The 24871-nt window shown below is 43.2% G+C and overlaps 1 protein-coding gene across 1 annotated transcript in view; it reads left to right on the top strand.

Moving 5' to 3' along the window:
• Positions 1-3920: 3920 nt before the first annotated feature.
• Positions 3921-24871, top strand: part of il34 (interleukin 34) — a 58403-nt gene continuing 37452 nt past the window's right edge. The window contains exons 1-2 of the mRNA XM_080188149.1: positions 3921-4009; positions 10281-10394. Coding sequence (XP_080044275.1) covers positions 10355-10394 — 40 coding nt within the window. The 5' untranslated portion in view covers positions 3921-4009; positions 10281-10354. The remainder of the gene's footprint in view (positions 4010-10280; positions 10395-24871) is intronic.

The raw sequence follows: 24871 nt of genomic DNA, 5'->3' as shown, positions 1-24871 counted from the left end.
GAAAGTGTATGGGATGTGGATGTCACTGATAAAGGCAACATTTATTACCCAACACTAATTGTCTTTGAGAAGGTGGTGAGCCACCTCTTTGAACAACTGCAATCCCTGTGGTGTGGGTTCACCTGGTGCTGTTAGATAGGGGTTTCCAGTATTTTGACCCAGTGTCAAGGAAGGAATGGTGATATGTGTCAGGAAGGTGGGTAAAATGGAGAGAAATATGGAGGTCTGTGACCTTGCTGTCCAATCCTTTTAGCTGCTGGACAAAGTGGCTTTTGGGAGATTTACCATCTATTATTTTGAACAAGTGGAAAACTGACATTTAGATGCTGAAAGGTAGGAACATAAAGATTGAAACCAGCTTACAAATGCAGAAACAGTAATTTGAGACGTCATGTTGCAAAGGAGACTGCGGATATGATTGTGAAAGTGACAGATGATTGAAAAATGTATAGGTAGGGTTTGAGGCTTGATGGTTCAAGAAGGACCGTATAAGTTTGGATTCCTTTCTGCTGACCTCCTTTCCCAGGAGACTCTGAAATCATACTTCTTCCATGATTGCTAGACCCAAATTAGCCGGGTCTCTAATAAGGCTGGATTCAGGCCATTTATCTAAATTCCAGAATACAGACGTCTGAAAAAACATTCAGTTTTCAGAGTATCAGGATCACTGCACCAATTGGACAGAAGGACATGAATGGAAGCAATCCAACTTGCTGGAAGTTCATTAAACTGAGGAATTCCTCAGCAGTTTCAAAGATGTGCCAGGGGACTCCCCCTGGAAACCACTACCTGGAAAATCTGTTTTACTCATATCCATGCACACACAGAGATGTAATTTCAGTGTAGTTTAAGAGTGTATTCCATCCATGTGCAATTCTGCTAAATACAGAGCAAAGCAAATGTTAGAGGAATAAATCATTCAGCCTCTCAGTCCGCTCTGTCATTCAACTAGATATTGATCTGTATCTCAGCTTTATTGCTGTGCCCCTTGCTTTCTATCCCTGACACCTTCCTGCACAAACCTCTATTGGTCTCAGCTCTGAAAGTTCCAACTGACGCCCAGTATTCATTGCCTTTGGGAGAGAGAAATCCAAATTTCCATTATCCTTTGTGTGAAAATTTGTTTTCTGATTACACTCAACAACAACTTACATTTATATGGTACCTTTCACAACCATCAGATGTCCCAAAGTGTTTTACAGCCAATGAAGTACATTTGCAGCCGTTGTAATACTATAGGAAATTCAGCAGCTAACCTGCACCCATACAGCAATGTAATTAATATTCGCCAGGATTTTATGGCCACTCCTACCCTGCTGGATATTACTGTCTCGCCAAACTGAGATTGAAATAATTTGCCATTGTCTCCATGGAGGAGACATACGGTGGTGGGGTCAGGAAAATCCTGGCCAATCTGTTTCCTGTAATATTGATGGAAGGATAATTATTGGCCAGGGTATTGGTGTTAACTCTCTGCTCTTTGAAAAGGTGTCCACCTGAAATGGATACCTACACATACGAACACAAATGCGAATGCACACAAACATGCACACACATACCCACAAACACAAATGCAAATGCACATACATACCCACATACATAAGACACACATGCACAAGCACACACAGACACAAACAGGGCTGGATTTTCCCAATCTTGCCCATGTTGGGTCCATTTTCAGATCCTGGCCATGGTGTAAGTCAGCGTACACAATACAGCAGCATCTGCAGGAGGTAATCAATTAGTGGGTTGCACCCACAATATCTGTCCAATTGAATAGATAGATGTGATTAAAGGGCACCCATCAATCATAAAAGTGCATGGAGCCAGAGGAGAATATCTCGGACACAGGCTCCAATGGGCTCATGAAAAGGGACATTCTCCCCATTTCCTAGCCACTGATGGTGTGCTGGACACTTGGTGCTGGTCTTCCCCACTACAAAGAATATCTCAGGTGGGAAGAAGCCCTTAAAGTTAGAATTTCCTGGGCTGTGAAAGAGCTGGAAAGATGAAGCATATAAAGGGAGCTAATGACAGATGTCAGCTCAGTAACAGAAATGGGAATAGGCTGAATATAAGAAGTTCATGGAGAAAGTGATAAAACAAATAAGAGAGGCAAAGAGGATCTATACGAGACTGACAGCCAACGTAAAAGGAAATCCAAACATTTCCTGGAGATATATAAAAGAATATTGAAAGGAGGAAATGGGGCTGAATATGGAATGAGAGGCAGTGTATGCATGGAGGCTGAGGGTTCATTAAGCCATCTGTCTTTACAAAGGAAGAAAATGCTGCCAAAGTCAAAGTGAAAGAGAAAGTAGTTGAGTTACTGGATGGGTTAAACATTGATAAAGAGGTGTTAGATACGTTTTCTGTACTTAAAGTTGACAAATTGTCAAGATTAATTGTATGTCTAAGGATACTGAAGGAAGTAAAGATGGAAATTGTAGAGCCACTGACCATAATCCTTCAATCCTTTTTAGACTCAGGAGTGGTGCTAAACCTTGGCAGCCACCTCTCAGAAGGCCACCATTGATGAGATAAAATACCGGATCAACTATACTGATTCAACTTTCCCCAAACTTCAGGAGCAAGTGTTCGACAACAAAGACCACTACAACCAACAAATCAGTCATTGTAGAAAGCAGAGTAGTTATCACCATCAGTCTCCTGTTTTGGGTGAAGACATTGACAATACATTAGTGGCATGGCAGTCTGGCCCTTATTTTTTTCCGTGAGAGTGAGTAACCCTACTGGTGAGGTACAAAATACATTTATGAGAATGATTCCAGGAATGAGGGACTCAGTTATGTAACCAAAAGAGAAAATGTTGGAAAATCTCAGTAGGTCTATCATCATACGTAAGGAGGGAAAAGTGCTGATATTTCAAGTCCAAAGTTATCTGGACTTGAAACGTCGGCTCTTTTTTCTCCTTACAGATGCTGCCAGACCTGCTGAGATTTTCCAGCATTTTCTTTTTTAGTTTTAGATTCCAGCAGTAATTTGGTTTTGACTCAGTTATGTACTCGAAGAAGCTGGGAGTGTTATTTTAAGATAAAGGGAGATTGAGAAGAAATCTGATTGAGACATTCTAAATCCTGTGGGTATGTACACAGCAGATAGAGATAAACTGTTCCCATTGACGGAAGGATCAAGAATCAGACAATATCGATAAAACGTGATTGGCAAAAGAGCCAAAGGTGACATTAGGAAAGCTTTATTAAACACTGAGTGATTAGCATCTTGAATGCACAGTCTGAGAGTAAGATGGAGCAAGTTCAATTGTGTATTTCAGAAGGGACAATAGCTGGAGAATGGAATTAGCTAAATTGTTCTTGTAGAGAGCCAGGACGGATATAATGGGCTGTGACCAGTGTGCAGTGCTGAAGAAGTGCTACACTGTCAGAGGCGTTAACTTTTTAGATGAGACGTAAAATTGAGGTCCCTGAGGTTAAAAGGTCCCCTGGCTCAATTTGAAGAAACGCAAGGGACTTCTCCTTGATAAATCAACAATTATCCCCGAAAATGAGAATTAGCAGCTGATGTGCTCATCACCGTGTGTGGCTGCTTGCTGTATGAACATTGATTTGTCCATGACAATACAGGCTGCGATTCAAACGCACTTCATTTGGCGGCAAAGCCAAACGTCTGGCTCTGGAACGTCTTGAGGTCATGAACGTTTACTTTTTCCCGAGACCCCAGCTTACTTTTTAGGAACGAAAGAGAAATAACTGAGAATTAGGCGGCGCTGACAACTCGGGACCAAAATTACAACCTCCTTCCCCCTCGTGCGGCGAGACTGCGCCGGAGGGAAGCCTTCGGCACAGGCGCAGGACTACAGTTGCCGGCGTGCCGTGCGGCGGCGCATGCTCAGTGCTGGGGAGGTGGTCCGGCTGCACGTGACCAGGTGTGTAGCGAGCTGGCAGCTGGAGCAGAGAGGACAGTGAGGGGGAGCAGCAGGAGAGAGAGCGCTGTCCAGCAATATCTGCAGCTTAAAGCAACAGCCAAAGTAAGTGAAACAATCACTATGCACAAGAACTGCAAAATTGCAAATGAATGCACCTCCTCTTTCTTTCAAATAGCACTTTAAAGAAAAAAGAGCAGTGACAGCATGTTTGGGATGGAGCACCTCTTGAATTGGCGTTTGTAGTGTCATTATGATAAAAGCCTGATTTTACAATGTAAGCAGTCGGGACTTTTAAGTTGTTCACCAGAGAAATACTGAATATCAAACCAGACAGCCAACTGAGAGTTTTCATTTGGGTTACTCAGGATTTCTTTTGAAAGTTCATTTACTTCTGTCTCCAGACTGCTTGTTGAGTGTGTGGAACTGGGGTATGTGTGTGGGGAGAGGGGAGGGGGAGAAGCTGGGGGTCTGTCTGTGGGGGGGGGGGGGGGAGGCTCGAGGTCTGCCGGGGGGGGGGCGGGGGGGAGGCTCGAGGTCTGCCGGGGTGGGGGGGTGGGAGGCTGGGGGTCTGGGTGGGGGGGGTGGGGGGTGGGAGGCTGGGGGTCTGCCTGTGTGGCTGGGGGTTGGGAGGCTGGGTGGTCTGCCTGTGTGGCGGGGGGGGGGGGGGGGGGGGGGGTTGGGAGGCTGGGAGGCTGGGGGGGTCTGCCTGTGTGGGGGGGGGGGGGTTGGGAGGCTGGGGGGTCTGCCTGTGTGGGGGGGGGGAGGGTGGGAGGGTGGGAGGCTGGGGGGTCTGCCTGTGTGGGGGGGGGGAGGGTGGGAGGCTGGGGGGTCTGCCTGTGTGGGGGGGGGGGGGTTGGGAGGCTGGGGGGTCTGCCTGTGTTGGGGGGGGGGAGGGTGGGAGGCTGGGGGGTCTGCCTGTGTGGGGGGGGGGGAGGGTGGGAGGCTGGGGGGTCTGCCTGTGTGGGGGGGGGTTGGGAGGCTGGGGGGTCTGCCTGTGTGGGGGTGGGGGGGGGGGTTGGGAGGCTGGGGGGTCTGCCTGTGTGGCCGGGGGGGGTGGGGTGGGAGGCTGGGGGTCTGCCTGTGTGGGGGGGGGGGGTGGAGCGGGGCTGGGATTGCCTGTCATCGTGTGCTGTTTAAGATGACGGTACCCAATCGTCTTTGGAACATAGCGTAGTGAAGAGCGTTGAATTTCTTGCCTGCTGCCCGAGTGTAACTTTCTAATTTAACAATCCAACTGTCACTGTGATCTGCTAGCTTTTATTATCAGTTCAGAAATTTCTACTTAAAGTTGCAAAAAAAATTACATGAGTTGTTAATTTGTTTTTATCAAGTGGGTTGCAGCGAAATAATTAAAGCTGCAATGTTAATATGAAAGGAAACAGTGTTGGAATGCTCAATTTATCTTCAGTGTTATTTTCGCTGGGTTTCACAGTCCCAACCTGCTCTGAGGTGTGTGTACAATTTGCATGATGTTTCTGATAACTTTATTCTCGCTTTAGAAAGAATTGAGGAAGTTTACCTGAATTAAAACTGCCGCGGCGTGGCAGTGTTGTGCCTTCAGGCAAACACTGTTAGAAGTTGCTGCTACGCGGTGGCGTTACTCCGAGTACCAGGGTGTAGAGCCACTTAACCCACATTCGTAAAATGAGACAAAAAGGCGTTTATTTAGAAAGCTGTTCTCCAGTTGGTGTTAGGCTAGGCAAAATCACTTACCTTTCAGAATGCTCTTGTTGTGTTTCCCAAGTTGAAGCATATAACGGGATGTCCTATCAATCTGACGAGTTAACCTCCATATTTTGGGAACAATAGAATAAATTGAAATAAAAACGTGTAGTGCTGGGAAAAGTCTGGCAACATCTGTGGAGAAAGAGTGAGTAAGAGAATTAACAAGGCCAATATGACTCTTCGGAGATGAAGGGAAAAATACTGCGGATCTGAAATAAAAACAGAAAATGCTGGAAAAACTCAGGTCTGATAGCATCTGTGGAGAGAGTAGAGCCAACGCTTCGAGTCAGGATGATCCTTCATCAGAACTGAACAAGGTGCAGCAAGTTCAGAAGGAGACGGGTTAGAATGGGCGAGAGGAGCAGAGAAATTGAAATTTCATTGTTGCTATGAAAAGATCAAGAGCAGGAAGGGTCCAGGTGGAGGGAGGATACTGGAGGTGGGTGAAAGGATCCGCTGAACCTGGGTGAGGGGGGGGTGGGTACTGTTCAGAGCTTTGCTTCACTGTTTCATTTTAGTTTATCAGTCTCACAAGTAGGCTTATATTAACGCTGCAATGAAGTTACTGTGAAAACCTATATTCGCCACACTCTGGCACCTGTTTGGGTACACTGAGGGAGACCTTAGCATAGCCAATTCACCTAACCTGCACGTCTTTCAGACACTGGGAGGAAACTGGTGCAGACTCCGCACCGATAGTGACCCAAGCTGGAAATCGAACACAAGTCTCTGTAGCAGCACTGTTAACCACTGTGCCCCACTGGAGAGTAGAGACAGATTTCCATTGGTGGAAGGATCGAGAACCAGAGGATACCGATTTAAAGTTAGAGAGGGAAAAATAATATGAAGAAAAGCTATTTTTCATGCAGTGAGTGTTTAGAGTCCGAAATGCACCACCTGAGTGTGATTGAGGCAGATTCAATCAAGTCTTCTAAGAGGGCATTGGATGATTTTTCAAATAAAGCACAGCGTTCTGGGGAGAAGGTAAGGAAATGGCACTAGGTGAAATGCCCGTTTGGGCAGCAAGTACTGAATCGATGGGTAAATGGTTTCCTTCTGCGCTGCAACAATTCTGAGATAGTGCTTGGTGCATAGAGTCTGCAACTAATGTAATGTCAGACCACAACAGACACACTTGAGCATTTTCTAGATTTCTGAAATATAACACCTTTTTGATTTTTAATGCAATAAGGCAATATAATTTGTGTCTCGTAATCATATCCCTGAAAAGTTAATGTTGTCTTAAGAAGACTTTTCTTCCTAATGTGGTTTGGTCAGCATTTGCTAGTTGGGTCAGAGTTGTGGGTTTCCAGAGACAGGGTATATGCTCCGATTACTATCCTTCAACCAACGTAATTAAAAGATTATCTGATTGTTTATTCCTTTGCTGATTGTGGGGCCTTGTTGTGTGCAAATTGGCTGCCATGTTTCCTAACAGTAAATAGTGGCAGCACATCTTTGCCAAATTGGCTGAGACACTCTGAAACTATGTAAGGTGTTAGGCATGTTCTTAAAGTAACATATTTCATTAAGGGAGAATTGTGGGTTTTTTTTGATGGAGTGACAGAGAAGGTTAGAGGGAAATGTCTTTGTGGTATACGTGGACTTTCAAAAGCCATTTGAAAGACCACACAACAGGTTTGTCAGAAAAGTTGAAGTCCATGAAGCAAATGTCTTGGCAGCATGGATATGGAGTTAGTCTAATAACAGGAAATAAGGATTTTTTTGACTGAGGGAAGGTTCCTGGAGTTGGTACTAAAACTGTTCCTGCTTTTCGTTATTGAAATTCTGCACGTGGCTCAATTTTCAAAATTTGCAGATGATGGGGAACTATGATGAGGATTTTTTATATTATTCATTAATAATATAACTGTGGGCATCACATTTATTGCTCATTCCTACCTTCTTTTCAATTGGCCTTTCAGAGGGCATTTTTTTTACAAATCAGCCATATTGCTGTGGATCTGGAGTCACACGTGGGCCAGACGATGCAGACCTTCAATTCACTTGTGAGGGACCACAAAATTAATGACTGTAAATGTAAGGGTCATTAATACATTTATGTGCGCCTTGCCTGAAGGCAGATCCTTGGCCCTTTGTTGATGTTTCATCCAGAACTGTGTTTGTGGCAATGATGGTTTTCATATTGTCTCTGAAGTCTACCTCGGTTGGGACAGGAATCAGTTGTGCTCTTGCTGTTATTCTGAACCATGTGCTAGCCAGCTTGCCATTTCCCAATTCCCTGTTATAATTGCTCCTCCTTGTTCGTCTAATGGACTCTACAGTCACCTATGTTAACCCTTTCTTTTCACAAGCTTGTAGAGGCTCCTACAATCCCTTTCTATTTCTTAGTTTACTCAGTCCATTTTCTTTTCTTGTCTTCTCCTTTCAGCTTCTCCTATTTTACTTGGGGTTGCCACAATGGTGTGGCTCTTAGGCCTTACTATACTCTTTTCTGATAGTCTCATCTCCATTACTCACCTTGCTATATTCCTGCCTTGCTCTCTTGTCAGTCTTGTAGATTCTTTCAGTTTTATCAATACTTCTCTATTACATAACACTCTGTGGCACCACTTCCAATTACTCTGCCCAGAGCATTCTAACTCTGCTGGCTGGCTAGTCCACACTCGCCCTCTATAACAAACTATCTTTCCTGTTCTCCAGGAATCTCCAAGGCTTCCTGCTCCAAAGGTATCATCGCTCAATTCTTGGCCTGTCCTCCTGCCTTGGCCCTCTCCCTGGTATCAAATGTCTTTTATAAATTTTTTCATGGCATGTGGGTATCGCTGGCTAGGGTAGCATTTTTATTGCTGATCTCTTGAACTGTTGCAGTTCCTGTGCTGGTAATGAGGAAGTGCCAGGATTTTGACGCAGCAACAGTGAAGGGACAGTAATATATTTCCATATCAGGATGATGTGTAGCTTGGAGGGGAACCTGCAACTCTCTCAACCAGAGCACTGCACTTCATTGTGACAGGATTGCACATTAACATCCCTGACTACCAACCAGATCAGTACTAAAAGGCAAAACACTGCAGATGCTGGAAATCCAAAATAGAAAATGCTGGATCAACTCGGGTCTGGCAGCATCGGTAGAGAGAGATAGAGTTAATGACTAAAGAGTCCTACGGACCTGAAACATCAATTTCTATTTTCCCCTCCGTAGATGCTGCCAGACTCGCTGAGTTGCTCCAGCACTTTGTTTTTATTTATTATAACCAGATCTGTACCACCACTTAACTCAAGAGTTCAATAACTCCAATTGAGGTTCCTTGAGATGCAGAAATTTATTACAGATGTGGCTGCCCAGGATTGAGATGCCCTGCACAGACTTGCATGTGCTGTGCTTGTTATGGGACCTACGCTGTGATCACTGCAGGTGATGGACCCTTTATCCAGTATCCCAATGTCTGATTGACCCAAAAACTGGATCCCATCCTGGAACGTACTCATTACTTTTTGAATCTGAGATTGACGTCAGAACACTTTGTTAAACTGGTGGATCCTGATAAACTGCAACATTTCCTGCAAAAATGATAGGATATTCAATTCCCCTCCCGGTGGCATGATGGCATATTAGTGAGCATTGCTGCCTCAATTCCCAGCTTGGAATTTGCAAGTTCTCCGCGTGCCCATGTGGGTTTCTTCCGGGTGCTCTGGTTTCCTCCCATAGTCCGAAAGATGTATGGATTAAATGCATTGGCCATGCTAAATTCTCCTTCCGTGTACCCGAATAAGCTTGGAATGTGGCACTAGGGGATTTTCACAACTTCATTGCAGGGTTAATGTAAACCTACTTATGACACTAATAAATAAATTTTAAAAACTTCTCTCCTGCCAAAGTTAAGAACCAAGATTCGGAAAATCCCCAAATCTGAATAAGTTCAGTCCTGAGGACAGGGTCTAACATACTGTTTGTTTGTTTACTTAATGTATTTAATCAACAGAACTGATGGTTTTTTAGCTTTTTAACTAATTATTTTATCTGGCTTTAGGGGAAGGCGGGCATAGTGGTATTGTCACGAGACTAGAATCCAGAAACCCAGGGTTTGAATCCAACTACTACAGATAGTGAAATTTGAATTTAGTAAAAATCTGGAGTTAAAAGTCCAGTGACGACCATGGAACCATTGTCGATTGTTGTAAAAAGCCATCTAAATTTCCTTTAGGGAAGGAATCGTGTCGTCCTTCCCTGGTCTGGCCTAGCCTACATGTGGCTTCAGACCCACAGCAATGTGGTTGAGTCTCAAATGCTTTCTGCAATGGAGGGCAATTAAGGATGGGCAACAAATGTTGGGCTCAGCCTGTGATACCCATGTCCTGTTAAAAAATGAATAAATAAGAGTAGTTTGAATCAAAAATTGACCTGTAGCACGAAGTACTGTCAATATTGGAGGCCCCTTTCCCTGTACGTTGAATTCCCATTAATTGCAAACCTTTCTACTTTTGGTCGACTCTGTTCTGTGACCTCTTTCTGCCAATTACTTGGTACTTGTCCTGGGAGTGTTTGAAGGGGAGCTTTAGTCCGTATCTAACGCTGTGGGATTCAGAAATAGGTTAGTTTATCTATTCTACAGCTTGAATAACCCACAGTGTTAATGAGCCTAAATGAATCTAAACTCACTGTTCTATTTTTGCCTTCCTGCAGATGGAGAAAGTTGGCATGAGTGATTGAATGAAATGATAATGTTGTAACAAAACCTGCCACTGGGAGCTGCACTTATGACACCGAAAATGCTGAGGCACTTCGCCGGAGCCATCTGTGAGTGGATATGGTTTAATTCCCATTGACAAGTGGTTTTGGTTTGAAGCCTGGGTCTGTGTTGGTAGTAGTTTGTGAAGGGTCAAAATCTTAACCAGCATCAACATTTCATCCGCGTTTTCAAATCCCTACATGGTGCCACTCTGCCCATGGCTGTCATCCTCATCAGCCCAGCAATCCTCTGAGATTTCCTGCACTTGAGTCTGGCCTCCTGAGTATGCACCATTTTAATTTCTGTTATCCCTGCCTTCAGGTTCTGGGTCCCAAACTCTGGAATTCAGTCCTTACACCCTCTATTTCTCGGTTCCTTAAAATGAATCTGTCTGCCCAAACCTTTGGTTATCTGACCTAATGTCTTCTCGTTTGACCCTTTGCCTGATTGGGTCTGATTACTGTCCTTGAGGTACTTTGTTATATTTTGCTGCATTGAAGGTGCTGTATGAATGCAAGTTGTTGGTATTGTACAGTTCTATTTTGCTATGTATCCAAGGACAGCAAAATAAAATCAAATATATTTGTATGCCATTTTTGTCAGTTATCTACAGAAAGACAGGCCTGACTTAGAGTGTTGTGATGCCTGGCCTGGAATCTTTCCCAGTTGTACCATTTTCCATTGGTGGGTGGTGGAAGGATTTTGCAGGTTGATACTCAACCTGTCTGGTTATGTTATGAATATACTTTCCTTGAACGTCAAGTCCTGCAGTGGGACTCGAGCCCAGAGACTTTGACTTTTAGGCAATGACACTACCCATTGCATTAGAAGACCTCCACAGCTGCTGTACAGAAGCCTGCTGCTTGGTCAACCTTCACTGGAGAGGGATCACCTTATCCCAATCATGTATCAAGTTTGGGGCAGGAAGAACTGGAAATCTGGTAGAGGTGAGGGGGAACAGGCAGTATTCTGTGCATTACCACATCACTGGATGGGGGAATAAGATTGGCACTTAAAGCATGCACTGGTGGTGGAATTCATCAATGGAGCTGAACACTGAAGGGATGTGCATCACTGGGAATGCAGATTGGGGCTTGTCTCTCCCCGGCAGGGTGAGTGGTGGGGCATGGGGTTGTGATTGGTAGGGTTACCCCAGCTCCCTTCACTGTTGTTGGGTGAAAATCCTGGTACTCTCTCCCTAACAGTATTGTGGATTTATCTACATGGAGAATGTAGCGGTTCAAAAAGTTGGCTCACCTTCACCTTCTCAAGGGCAGTTGGGGATGGGAAATAAATGCTGGCCTAGCCAGTGATGCTGTTTTATGATGAATCAAATAGAAATTTCAATTTCAATTTCAACCTTTTCACCCCATCTTTTGAATAGACTAAAGGTGTTTTTTTTTAGAATTTGATTATGGAACAAGAATGTCTTGCCTTTAATTTGCATTTATTTTTAGACATGCTATAAATAGAGCTTTTGACTTTGAGTACGATTAGTTTGTGTGAATATGTTCTCTTTACTGTCTGTAAATTGCTGACTATTTCAGTTTGTATTACAAAATGCAAGGGAGTAATCACTCACTCACCACCTCCCCCACAGACCATAACCAGAGAACAGTCACTCCAGAGCATCCAGGGGCTGAGAGAGATTGTTGGTGACTGCTTTTGAGAATATTACGTCTGTTTTGAGATTTGGTTCTTGGGTTCAGTTGGGGAAATCCAGCAAAGGACAAGACAACATGGCTCCATGGTGTCTGTCCTGGTCTCAGTGCCAGCTCGAACGCAATGTGGAGTGGTTCCACTTCCCTGCAGAAGTTCAAAATCCTGAGTCCTCCTTGGTGGCTGCCAACACTACCACTTACTTGGCAATATCTGGCACTGCTTCACTGGCAGGGGGACAAGTGAAACCTAGCAACGTGAAAGCAAAGAAAGACTTGCATTTATATAGCACCATTCATAATCTCAGCATGTCCCAAAGCAACCAGTAAAGGACTTTTTGAAAAGGAATCTCTCATTACACAGGAAATGCTGGTTTGATACCGGTCTTTGATAGAGGTTCAAAATCATCTTTCGTAAGAGTTCAGGAAAGTTTCAGTGAGTCAAATCTCAGTAGATCACCCACTTATTCAAGTTAAGCGGAGCTTCGTGATAGTTGATGAGGCCCCATTTCCAGGAATGCGTTGCAATGTAACCTGAAATACTTACAAACATGGTCTGTGTTAAAAGCAACAGATTCACATGTCGAATGAGAACAATGAGAGCTTGGGCTGCTTTGAAACTTGTTAGCGGAGTTTCTTCAACATTGGGGTAGGCAGACGTTCTCATCCTTGTGTTGCAGAAAATGTCTGCTTGTGGAATTGTTGTAAGATGTTTACCCTGTGCTTCACGATGGCGAACAATCTTGATAGTAACATCTCCCATTCCCTTGAGATGTTCACTTCACCCCAGGTTTTTCACACTCTGTATCAACCTCACCTTCTTGCTGATCAACAACAGTCAACTTTCTCACAAGGCTTTCCACATCCACAAATTAATTAATGGCCTAAGTGATGTTAGATGAATTTCAAAGCAGGTAAGTGGGAAACCGGATCTGAATATTGTTAAAATAGTGAAAAACTATAGGAATGGAGCAATATGGTTGCACAGTGGTCAGTACTGCTACCTCACAGCTTCAGGGATTCAGATTCAATTCCCAGCTTGGATCATTGTCTATGGAATCTGCACTTTCTCCCCATGTTAATATTGGTTTCTTCTGGGTGCTCCAGTTTTCTCCCACAGTCAGCAAAATATGCTGGTTGGCATTGGCCATGCTAAATTCTCCCTCAGTGTACCTGAACAGGCGCTGGAGTGTGGCAACCAGGGGATTTTCACAGTAATTTCATTGCAGTGTTAATGTAAGTTTACTTGTAACTAATAAATACATTTCAACTTAGGCCAAAATTTTCAACTGATTGGACTACCCAAACTTGTCTATCAAAACCATTGTTCTATAAGGTTTGCTGAACTGCTAGCAGGAATAATTGGCAACTTTGACGTAACCAGAATTTGTCATCAAGTGTTTGTCTCATTGCGATAAATGAGAGAATTTTCAGTGGCAGTAAATTGGTAATCAAAGGGCATAAATTTACCAAAAGAAGCTGAGACAGCAGTGAGTTGTTGTGCTCAGGTAATGCGCTGTCTGAAAGTAGAGTGGAAGTAGCTCCAATAATATAGCACCCTAAATAGAATTGCAGAAATACTTGAAGTGTTGATGTCGTAGAGCTGTGGCGAAAATGCAAGGGAGTGCAACTAATCAGATTGCTCTACCAAAAAGCTAGCACAGGCACAATGGGCTGAGTGGCCTCTTATTCATTCTATGAATCTGAAGTATAGGTTCCCTAAACAGCAATGTGTTTTTGTGCAGCAAGTGGTTAAGGTCTGGAATGAACAGCTGGTGAGCTTGGTGGTGGAGGCAGGGTGAGCTGCAGCATTCAGGAGTTAGACTTTTACCTGTAAAGGCAGGAATCAGGGGAGAATGAGGTAAAATAGCATTAGGGGAATTGCTCATTTGGAGAGACAATGGGCCGAATTGCCTTTTTCTGTGCTGTAAGAATTCTGCAATCAGATTATCTGAATTTAGTTGATTGTGAGGTGGGCGCTGATAGGGGTCTCTTGGGGGAGATTGTATTTATTTATATACACTGTTTCCCAACTGTAGGCTATTCCAAAGTGATCAAAAGACATCCAAGTACTTCTTAGATTCCACTATGATTGCACATCCATCATGTCAGACATGGACTTGATTTAACATTTTACCAGAAAGTTGGCACCTCAGGCAGTGTAGCACTCTTCATCAGTACTGCACTGCTGTGTCTGCCTAGATTATGTGCTCAAATCGCAGAAGTGGTTCTTGACTGTAAAGGGAGTGGACTATAATCATTGGGTCACAGCTTCCAGAGAAGGTGAGGAGAGTGGCCTACTTACAGCAATCCCCTCTGGCAAGGAGCCATGTGAAGTGCAGGAAGTGTGATAATCCTTTTACAGTACGGCCTTTAAGATGTGTGATGTGCAGTGCACCTGAATCAGTCTCATTTACATTGCAGATCGCACTCACTGTGCAGTGTAACTTGAGCAGAAGAGTCTTGGAAACTGCATGGATGGAAGGGGTGGGAATGGTATTAGCGTGGAGAAAGTGGAAATGAGTGGGGAGGTAGTGCCATTGTACTAATGTCATTGGGCTAACGCCAAGGGGGACACAGGTTTGAATTCCATCATAGATGATGGAATTTGAGATCAATCAATTAATGAATTGAAAAACAGAAAATGTTGGAAAGTTTCAGCCGGTCTGACAGCACCTATGGAGAGAAAACAGTTAACCTTTTGAGTTGAGATGACTGGATGAAGAAAAATGATTGTTCCGCATTTGTGGCTATATTAAAGTCACTATTAATCTTGTATTGTGTGCGCATCTTGTGTTGTCTTCTGCCTTTGATTTATTCATTAGGTTGGCTGGAGGCCAACACTTCAGTAAAATTGACTCCAGTCAAGCATACGTTCAAATGAATGTGGATCCAGATTTACAGTAATACCTGATGAATATTTGACGTTATTCCCATTTCTGCATAGGTTTCCTCCAGGTGTTCCAATTTCTTCCCACAATCCAAAGATGTGTAGATTAGGTTGATTGACCCTGCTCTCGGGAGGATTAGCAGGGTAAACGTATGGGGTTACGGGAGAAGGGCCTGGGTGGGATTGTGATCAGTGCAGACTCTGGACTGAATGGCCTCCTTCTGTACTATAGGGATTCTATGATCTAAGAATATCTCTGCAATCCAGATGCCACACTCCAGAAGGTTATGAATTGAGAATCTGGGAAGACAAAAGTGACTTTTTCTGATCCTTGATTGAATATCTGGGTCAAGGCACAGACGCAAAGGAGCTGCACAAATCGCCTTCGAAAGTCAGTCATTACTGAGGCACCTGCACCTCATAAATGTCAATCAAATTCAATCTTTTTTGGGCTTATTAAATTATTACAGGAGGTTGTCTATAATCCAGCTATTATTCTTAAACCTTTACACAACTTCTCGTGACAAAACAGGAAATGGAAGTGGTTGGATCAGTGCAAGAAAGCCTTTGTAAAGTACTACTAAAGGCAGAAGTCCTAACATTTCCCTGAATTTTACTGGCACGCCTGTCCTAATTCTGAGGGCGGGTAAGGCTTGGAGAATGGCATTCTTTGTTGGCCTCAGGTGGATGTGCTGGTAAAATTCTGCCCTTTGATCTGAATTTACTCTTTCAATACATCACCTTAAGATTGGGGGCAATGGTTTTGTACATAATGCCCACAGGTGAAGAGAAGCTGATCCTTTTATTCAAGGACACGGGAAAAGCTTACAGGAGTATCTTTTAAGACTAAGTTGTTAGAAAAGGTAACATGTAAGACGAAGAACATTTAAGCTTAAGACATGGCAGGTGAGGTCAGCTGAGTGGAATGTGTGATCTGTCATATGTGGGAAGTCATGGACCCCACTGGCATCCCACATGATTGCATATACAGGAAGTGCTAGCACCTACAGCAACTTGAGCTCTGGACTTTGGTGACTCGGTCACATTGTGGCTCAAGAGCCTAGAGGAAAGAAGGGTGAGCACCAGGGATTGCAAGATTGTCCTGAAGTTCTACTCCCAAATCGGTTTAACATTTTTGATGCTGGTGAGAACACTGGTTCCTCCAAGGGAGTGCAATCAAAGCCAAGCTTCTGGCACCATAGGCACCTGACTGTAGAGGAGGGAGGGAAGGAAGGAAAGAGGATTGAGAGTGATTGGGGATTCATTAGTTGTAGGAATAGGTAGATGTTTTTGCAGCTGCTGACATGACTCCAGGATGGTGTGTTGCCTCCCTGGCCTAGAGTCAGGGATGTCATGGCTGCAGGGTAAAGATGGGGGGGTAATAAATCAGAGGCCATGGTACATGTTGGTACCAACACTTTAGCTAGAATAAAAGATGAGGTCTTGCATCAAGAATTTGGAGTTAGGCAGCAGATTAAAAAGCAGGACATCAAAGGTTGTAATCTCTGGATTACTCCCAGTGTCACATGCTAGCAAGTACAGAAATAGGAGAATATTACAGATGAATGTGTGGCTCAGGAGATGTTGAAGGAGGAGGGGTTTTAGATTCCTGCATCATGGTGGGACATGTACAAACAGGACAGTCTGCATCCAAACCACAATAGACCCTTGTGGGTTGGTCTGCTAGTCTGTTGGGAGGAGTTTAAACTAGTTCAGCAGGGGGAGGGGACATAGAGCATTAGTACAATAGGGACTCAGCACTGTATAATATGGAATCAAGACAGAGGGAGTTCAGCAATGTTGAGTTCCAAGCGAGTAAGGTGGTGTTGGATGGCCTTGACTTTAATGTAGGAACTTTGTGGATAGGACTAATCAGTTAAGGGTATGGATTGACACGTGAAATTGTGATACGTGGTTAAGGGAGGGGAAGGACTGGCAACTCAACATTCCAGAGTATAGGATCTTCAGGTGAGAGAAGGGAGGGTGTTAGAAGGTGCTGTCATAAAGGAGTCAGTTACTGCTATAAGGAGGGATGATATCTTGGAACGATCTCCAGATGAAGCTTTGATTTGATTTATTATTGTCACATATATTAATATACAGTGAAAAGTATTGTTTCTTGCATGCTATGCAGAAAAAGCATACTGTTCATAGAGATGGAAAAGAGTGCAGAATGTAATGTTACAGTCATAGCTAGGATGTAGCAAACGATCAACTTAATGCAAGGTAGGTCCATTCAAAAGCCCAATGGCAGCAGGGAAGAAGCTGTTCTTGAATTGGTTGGGACATGATCTCAGACTTTTGTATCTTTTTTCCGATGGAAGAAAGTGGAAGAGAGCATGTCTGAGGTGGGTGGGGTCCTTAATTATGCTGACTGCTTTGGCAAGGCAGCAGGAAGTGTAGACAGAGTCAATGGATGGGAGACTGGTTTGATTGATGGACAGGGCTTTGTTCATGACCCTCTGTAATTTCTTGCAGTCTTGGGCAGAGTTGTGATACAAGTAGAAGAAATGCTTTCTGTGGTGCATCTGCAGAAGTTAGAGTTGTAGTGGACATGCCAAATTTCCATAGTCTCCTGAGAAAACTGACGCAAAAGTAAAAGCTTTTTTGTAGAGCTAAGGAACAAAAGGGGCATTCACATTGCTAGGCCCAAAACAGTCTGCACGCAAGAGAGAAAGATATGTAAAACAATTCACTGACGTGTGTAACAATAACAATAGGATATTTTTTTCTAGAGGATTTCAATTTCCTCCAACATTAATTGGAATATTGTAAAGGGTTTTAAGGGAGTGGATTTCTTGAAATGTATTCAGGAGAGCTTTTTATGTCAGTGTGTAGATGGTCCAACAAGGGACAGTGCACTGCTCGATCTAATTCTGAGGAACAAAGCTGGACAGGCATTTGAGGTGGCAGAGAGGGAGCATTTTAGCAATAGTGGCCACAACACAGTACAATTTAAGTTTGTTGTGGAAAAGGAAAAAGACGGTCTGCAAAAATTGATTTTGGATTGAGGGAAGGTAGATTTTATTAAGACAGGATCTGGCTAAGTGGACTTGGGAACAGCTTCTTGTGGGAAGTTTACAGCAGAGCGATGGGAGGGTTGGGGGCTGGGGTGTTCAGAAACAAAATGGAGAGTGAAATGTAGAAGCCACAGTCCAGAAAACCCTGGATGTCTAGAAATGTTCAGCACTGGAGTGAGGAAGGTTCATTGTTTGAACCTGTGGTTCCCAACCTTTTCAGTAACGTGGCACACAATCCCACAGCACACTCACTTTTCTTCAGCTGAATCGATTGCTCATAGATGTCACATTTATTTACCTTCACTATGGCTAGGGTCTTACTCCAGAGGTTTGTAGCATATGGTTGAAGTACAGTGGATCAGAGCAAAACGCAAAGTTGAGTTTACTATGTTCGTGGGAAACTTGGGGCTGTGGGTGTTGGAGCAGCACTCCGAAAGCTTGTAGCTTGTGTTAACAAATAAACCTGTTGGACTTTAACCTGCCGTTGAGACTTCTTGCTGTGGACATGCACAGAGCCTTAATTTGGGGAGGAATTCATGAGATGGCCACCTGCAAATCCTTGCTCCACTGAGAAATGCTCCCTTCTCATTTCTTTACGTATGTTAGTGTTGAAAATGTTAGTTTGTAGATGTGTGTTGTATATGGCAAGAGTACAGCAAAAGCATAGTCAGAGATGGTCAGATAATCAATCATGTGTCGCAGTTAGCCAAAACACACACACACACTGTGTGATTCATCCATAGCTCTGAGTATTCCTCTTTTTGTTTCAATGTCAGCTTTTGTGATGAACCACATGTAGTCAGTAGCCTTCCATATCTGTAAAGGGGAAGAAGCATTTGAACTTTTCTTGTAGTGTTTTGAGAAGTTGGAATGGGAAACTATGCGTCTTGATAGCTGTGTCTGCCACTGACAACGTTCATGGAAACGCCTGTAATGAGCCCCCAGCACTGTCTCCTGCCAAAAAAAGGTCCAGTTTTGACCTGACACTTGAAGTTCATGTATGGTGATCAGGATCATCTCGTTGTTCCCGGCACTTCAGTATTCGGCTCATTCAGACTGCTGAAAATGTCTGCAAAATATACAAGCTTGACCCATCAGTAATTATCAGATAGTAACTCTTTATAGGGTAGTTCATGTTCTTGCCAAAGCTCTTGAACATGCGAGAGAACCTTCTCCCACAATAACCATCGTACCTCGATATTTAACAGTAAACGCTGATGCTTGGCCCCAGTTCTGCACACTAAATAGTGAACAAACGTGATTTCAACGGCCGTGATTTTATGTAACACTCATTTTTCACGGCTTGCTCTAATACTGGGATAATAAGTGTGTTGAAGCTAAAGCTGCCCAGACATGGGCTTCCTGAGCTCTATGTGGGCATGTATGTCAAAGGCTGGGTTGAGCAGAACCTGCGGCTGCAGCTTCCAATGCCAGTAAGGAAAGGACTCATTCACAACCTGAAACACTGCATGCCCTTTCTAAACTTGGGACACCCCGAAAGCAAAAATGGTCTTCTGTTAAGTCAATTTCAGCTCACAAAATAAGCCCCTCCTTTTCTGTGATTGAACTTCCAATATGTCGACTTCAGTTTTCAGCAGAACTGGATCTTTCATTTCCAAAGAGAAGAAATGCACTATTTTACCATAGGTACATTGGATATTTGTGACTTGCAGCCTGTGTGTGACAACACTTCATACTCTTAACCAAGAGGAGCTTGGGGTGATGGAAGAAATTTCATACGCATAGGATAAACTGGATAAGCTGTTTGAGATTGCTGGAGGGAGAGTCAGCCAGAAACTCCGGGTCTTTGTTTATAGCCACGTACCTAACCTCCTCCTTTAAAACTGTGCAGCATTATATGCTATTGATTTATATTTTTAAAAAATAACTTAGTAAAGAAAAATATTGAAAATGAAGTACCTGGGGTCAAAATTTACCTCGATTCATACAAAGTAATAATAGTAAAAGAAACTGACAGTTAAATATACTCAAGGATTACAGCTTCCCACATTCTTATGGGAGGAACTTCTATCACCCTAACTATTCTATTGTATAACAGATGTAAATCATCCCACTGGGGTTAGATATTTCATGCATTGCTTTGGCCACGTGTCAGATTAAATTCAGATGTTATGGTTTCAGATCAGAGGTTTGGGGGTGGAGGGGAGGAGTTACTTAAGACTGTAACTGAGAAGTGACCAGAGAATTCTAGTCCAAGAATAGGGAAATAATGGGATTGTTTGGCTTTTCTGAATAAATTTACCTTCAAGACAAATAGTGTAACTACTTTACTGCTAGGAGAAACTGAGGAATTACTTTCCAGCTAGTTAATCAATCTGAATCAAGCCAAAATTAAAGTTAACTCTGAAGAACTCAATCTTGGCAGCACAGCCTTTAAACTCACACTGTTAAAGAATTGCTGTTTTTTTTCTCATTTTGTTATTGTTTGTCTTTTTCATTTCCCTCATCAAATTAAATATTGCAATGAATGGTAATGAGTCTGCCATTGGTAATGTTGAGACATTGACAGTCTATGAAATGGGGCCAATTTTATTATCCGACTCTTGGAGGACGTGTAGATGGTTTCACTTGATGTCATTGGCTGTTGCTCATTTTGGTTTTGGATTTTTTAAAAAAATGTTATTTAGTTGAGATTAGCATGTAGGAGAACTGGAAATTAGAAAACTTGAAGTTTTAACACCAGCAAAGGACATGTTTACTTTAGTCCAGGAAATTGTCCTTTCTGTCAACAGCATGGACTCTGCCCACTGACCCTTTTGGGATGGTAATGTATTCAAGAGGTTGTAATCCATTTTATGGTGATTGTCCCTTTAAGAGTCACAGGAACAGGAAACCGTTCAGAGACCAGCTTGGGGGTTAAAAGAGTCAGCAGATGTTTCTGTTCCAGAACTACCTTGGGAGCAGGCTGCAAGTCTCTGTATGGCCTTTACCTGTAAATATGTGATGCTCTTTTCCGCTTAACTGGTGAAAAATAATTACTAAATTGGCAATAAGGGTGAAAGTGAGTCTCAAACTATGAGTATATACTTTCCATGGAAGTTGAGACAAAGAGTAATTATAAAAATGCCCCTATTTGGACAGAGATCCTTTTGATGCCTCTGGAGAGGACTGGACACAATACATGGTGTTTGGGCTATTACACTTTCTCCCCCTATATTCCGTTGGCTTGACTCAGGCTTACAATTTGATTTGCAGTCTCTCAACCTCAAGCATGCCTGATTGCCTGATTCCAAATCATTCAATGAGATTGTTGAACTGGTAAAGTCACATTTTCATCCAAAACCATCAGTCATATTGCAGAAATTCAAGCTTATTTCGAGAGAGGGAACAGTGGGGAAGCTACAACTTGTATCACAAGAACATAAGAACAAGGAGCAGGAGTAGGCCATCTAGCCCTTCGAGCCTGCCCCGCCATTCAATAAGATCATGGCTGATCTGAAGTGGAATTCACTAAGTTGAAGCAAATCTTGGAGTACTGTGAATTTGGAGCTACTTTGAATGGTATGCTGCGGGACAGATTAATCTGCAGGGTAAATAATGAGGCTATTTAATGAAGGTTGCCAGCAGAAGCAGATATAAATTTTAAACGAGCATTGGCAATGGGGAGCACTGAAAATGGTCCATGAGTTGCAAAGCATGCAGAACTCACCAGTTAGGTTAGGAACCTGCACTCAGTAATGGTGTCAAAAATGAAAATGTAATAGTAAAATGGGAAGCAAATTTAACCACAAAGAAAACAAGAAGATGGAAGAGGAAATCAATCGGCCAAAGTTGAAGCAGAATATTCCTGTTGTTGTAATCACTCCCCTGAACCTGCAGGAATAAAGTGAAGGAATGTTGTTTTTCTGTCACCAGGAAAGCCATTTAAGGCATCGATGCAAAAGCCAGTCAAGCTCACACAGCAGCAATTAAGTAGAGAATCATAAGTCTCTAATGTGGAAGAAACTAGCACCAACTACTTAGATGTTCACTCCCTGCTTAATATGAAAGTGGGCAAGATGGCCCCTTATTGTAACCTTCCTGGTAAATGGAAGGCCTCTTAAGATGGAAGTAGACACTGAGTGGCGCGATAGCACAGTGGTTAGCACTGCTGCTTCACAGTTCCAGGGATCTGGGTTCATTTCCTGGCTTGGGGTCACTGTCTGTGTGGAGTTTGCACATTTCCTCCATGTGCTCCAGTTTCATCCCACAGTCCAAAGATGTATGGGCTAAGTTGATTGGCCATTCTAAATTGCCCCGGAGTGTCCCAGGATGCATATGTTAGAGGGATTAGTGGGTAAATATGTAGGGATATGGGGATTGGGCCTGGGTGGGATTGTGGTTGGTGCAGACCCTATGGGCCGAATGGCCTCTTTCTGCTCTGTAGGATTCTATGATTTCTATGATCTGCCAACTGTTAACATATGTTCCAGCACTTGAGAGAATTTAAAGAGTGCTGCAGCAAACTTAACAACCTACACGAAGAAGCTATAAAAATAATGAGCATGACAACAATAACTATAAACTGTAGGCAACAGCCTGCCCAGCTCCCTGTAATAATAGTATCAAGCAAAGGCCTTCTGGGCTGTGATTGGCTTAAGGAAAACAAATTACATTGGACCAAGATTTTCCAAGTGTGGGAAGGAGGACTGTTCTAAGAAGAAATATGACAGTGTCTTCAGTGATGAGTTAGGCAAGATAAAAGGCCTGCAGGTCAAGATCTATGTGAATTCAGAGGTGATCCCTTAATTTTTTTTTAGAGCAAGACCTGTCCCATATGCTTTATAAGAAAAGGTGGATACTGAATTAAAGAGATTGGAAAAACTGGGTGTTATCCAACTAGTTCAGTTCACCGAATGGGCAACATCCATAGTCCCCATGTTGAAGCCAGATAAGAGTGTTCACATTTGAGAGGACTACAAGTCACTAATGTCATTGGTCATTTGTGCAGGCAGATGGACAATCTATGTTAGCAGTCTGTAATGTTAACATCCTTTCAATAAAGCCATTCATTTGTTTGAACCTTTGAGACCTGTTGCCTGTCTTTTAAAAGCGCCACACAAGAATTCTGATTCGGACACTTTGGTATCCGCAGAAGAAATGTATTGAAAATAATGAACATCTGCAACATGTCACATACCTTGCTGCTTAAATTTACATGGTAGAGGAGAATGAATTTTGATCCACATGTTGACAAAACAGAGGAAGTTGGGATCCAATTGCGAATCATTGAGGCTGATTGAATCTTGAGAATGACATCCAGTTCTAATCATCAAGATACCAAAAGAGAGACTTGAGAACAGTGGGCAGAGCAGTGAATTGATGTAAATTGGTCCCTAGTCTGAGTTCTGTGTCATGATTGACTGGTGCAACAATTTGGTATAATTGTGTTAGGTAGTGGAGGGGGCAGGACTGAAAGAGATTTTAAAGGACTTAAATTCCCTTAAATCTTGAAATGTTCAATTAATGTGGGCTAAGTGTATTAAATATGGTGAAGAGACCAGAAAGGTCTGTGATGTCTCAGTTATAGCTGGTTCCATGATGTGAAGAGCCATCTCATCCAGAGAGTTCAGGTGATGCGGGTCTGCCTGTTCCTGTCTAGTTCTCTGTTCATCTTGCTGGAGAGAGGGAAGAAGATCACTCACTGGTTGTATAGCACTGTTTGGGTGATGTCTGTCACAGCTGGATAACTGGAAACAAGTGGGGACAGTGAGAGGTGGGTTTGAGGCTGGCAGCATTGGAAGATATGTGAGGATGAAATGAAGAATCTGAGCCCTGACTGCTTGAGTGATCGGGAGTATTGTGTAGGGTGAGATGTTTGAAATTCGCTGGATGGGAGATGTTCTATGAAGATATATTCATTAACCTCGAACACCCATGTGAGGTGATTGAATTTCTTCTTGCACTGGTGCCAGAATCTGGAAATTGACCTCTTGAGTTTCTCCCATTTTCCTTCTCAGGATATTCCTTGAGGGCCTCCTGGTGGAAATATGGATTTTTGGATGGGTGAGTGTCAGGCTGGGCCATTTTCAAGAAGACTGGGGTCAGAGGATCAATGCTTATTGCCCATAATGGATGGTCAATTAAAAGCAACAAAGGGGCATATTAAAATTCCTCTCCTGCGTCGACTGGAATTCTCCTTCGGACCTGAAACCTCTGGCTATTCAATGTCAGGAGGCTGCCTGCTGCCCTCAATTGGAAAATTGTGTCCAATAGCTGCTTTTGACCTAGTACAGGATTAGGACTTGCATTTGATCCTGGCATCAGTGTCCCAATCCTATCCATGGATTCCACTACTTAATTTCCCTGTTCCAAAGGCCACCAATGTCACATCTGCGAATCTTGGAGCCTCCTCTATTCCCTGCTGCTCCACTTGGATACTACTACTTGTGGTCAATAACTGCGGAAACATCAGCAGCAGCCTCCTTCCTATCTGTGTAACTCCCCTGTAAGAGGACAGTTTGCCTCAACTGGCTACTAGCCAGAACACATGCTATCCATGTACGCTGCTGGGCCCTTTGCTGGGAGGATGGTAGTCAGCCAGTAATGATGGTCACTTTTGGCTGAAATGCTACAAACATTCAAAGGAGAAGTCAGCCACTGCAGTTTCCCTGTGTAGGCTTATTACAAAATGTTACCCCTCCTCTGCTGCAAACGAGAACAAACTAATTTTATAGCCCTCTGCAATTGTGTAATTATTTGGTAATGGTTTTGAAGCTTACAACGAGGTAACTCGGAGAAAACTGGAAGTTTCTCAATCCGATCAATACCTGACTGCCATCAGAATGAATGTTGCCCATCAATCGGGGCTTTAAAAGAAACAAGCACATGATCTGTGCTGTAACTTTGGGAGTCCCAGCACAAGACTGAAGATGTAAATTCGGAATTCAGTGAGAGTTTTTGGATTCTGTCTGGGATCTCCTAAACTATCCGGAATTTCCATTCCGATGAGGCAGAACTTCTTTGAGGTAAAAATC

The sequence above is a fragment of the Carcharhinus amblyrhynchos genome, chromosome 4 (assembly GCF_965287045.1).
Source record: "Carcharhinus amblyrhynchos chromosome 4, sCarAmb.v2.hapA, whole genome shotgun sequence".
Classification (NCBI taxonomy): domain Eukaryota; kingdom Metazoa; phylum Chordata; class Chondrichthyes; order Carcharhiniformes; family Carcharhinidae; genus Carcharhinus; species Carcharhinus amblyrhynchos.
The sequence above is the reverse complement of the archived record's forward strand: the minus strand, read 5'-3'. Positions and strand labels throughout refer to the sequence as shown.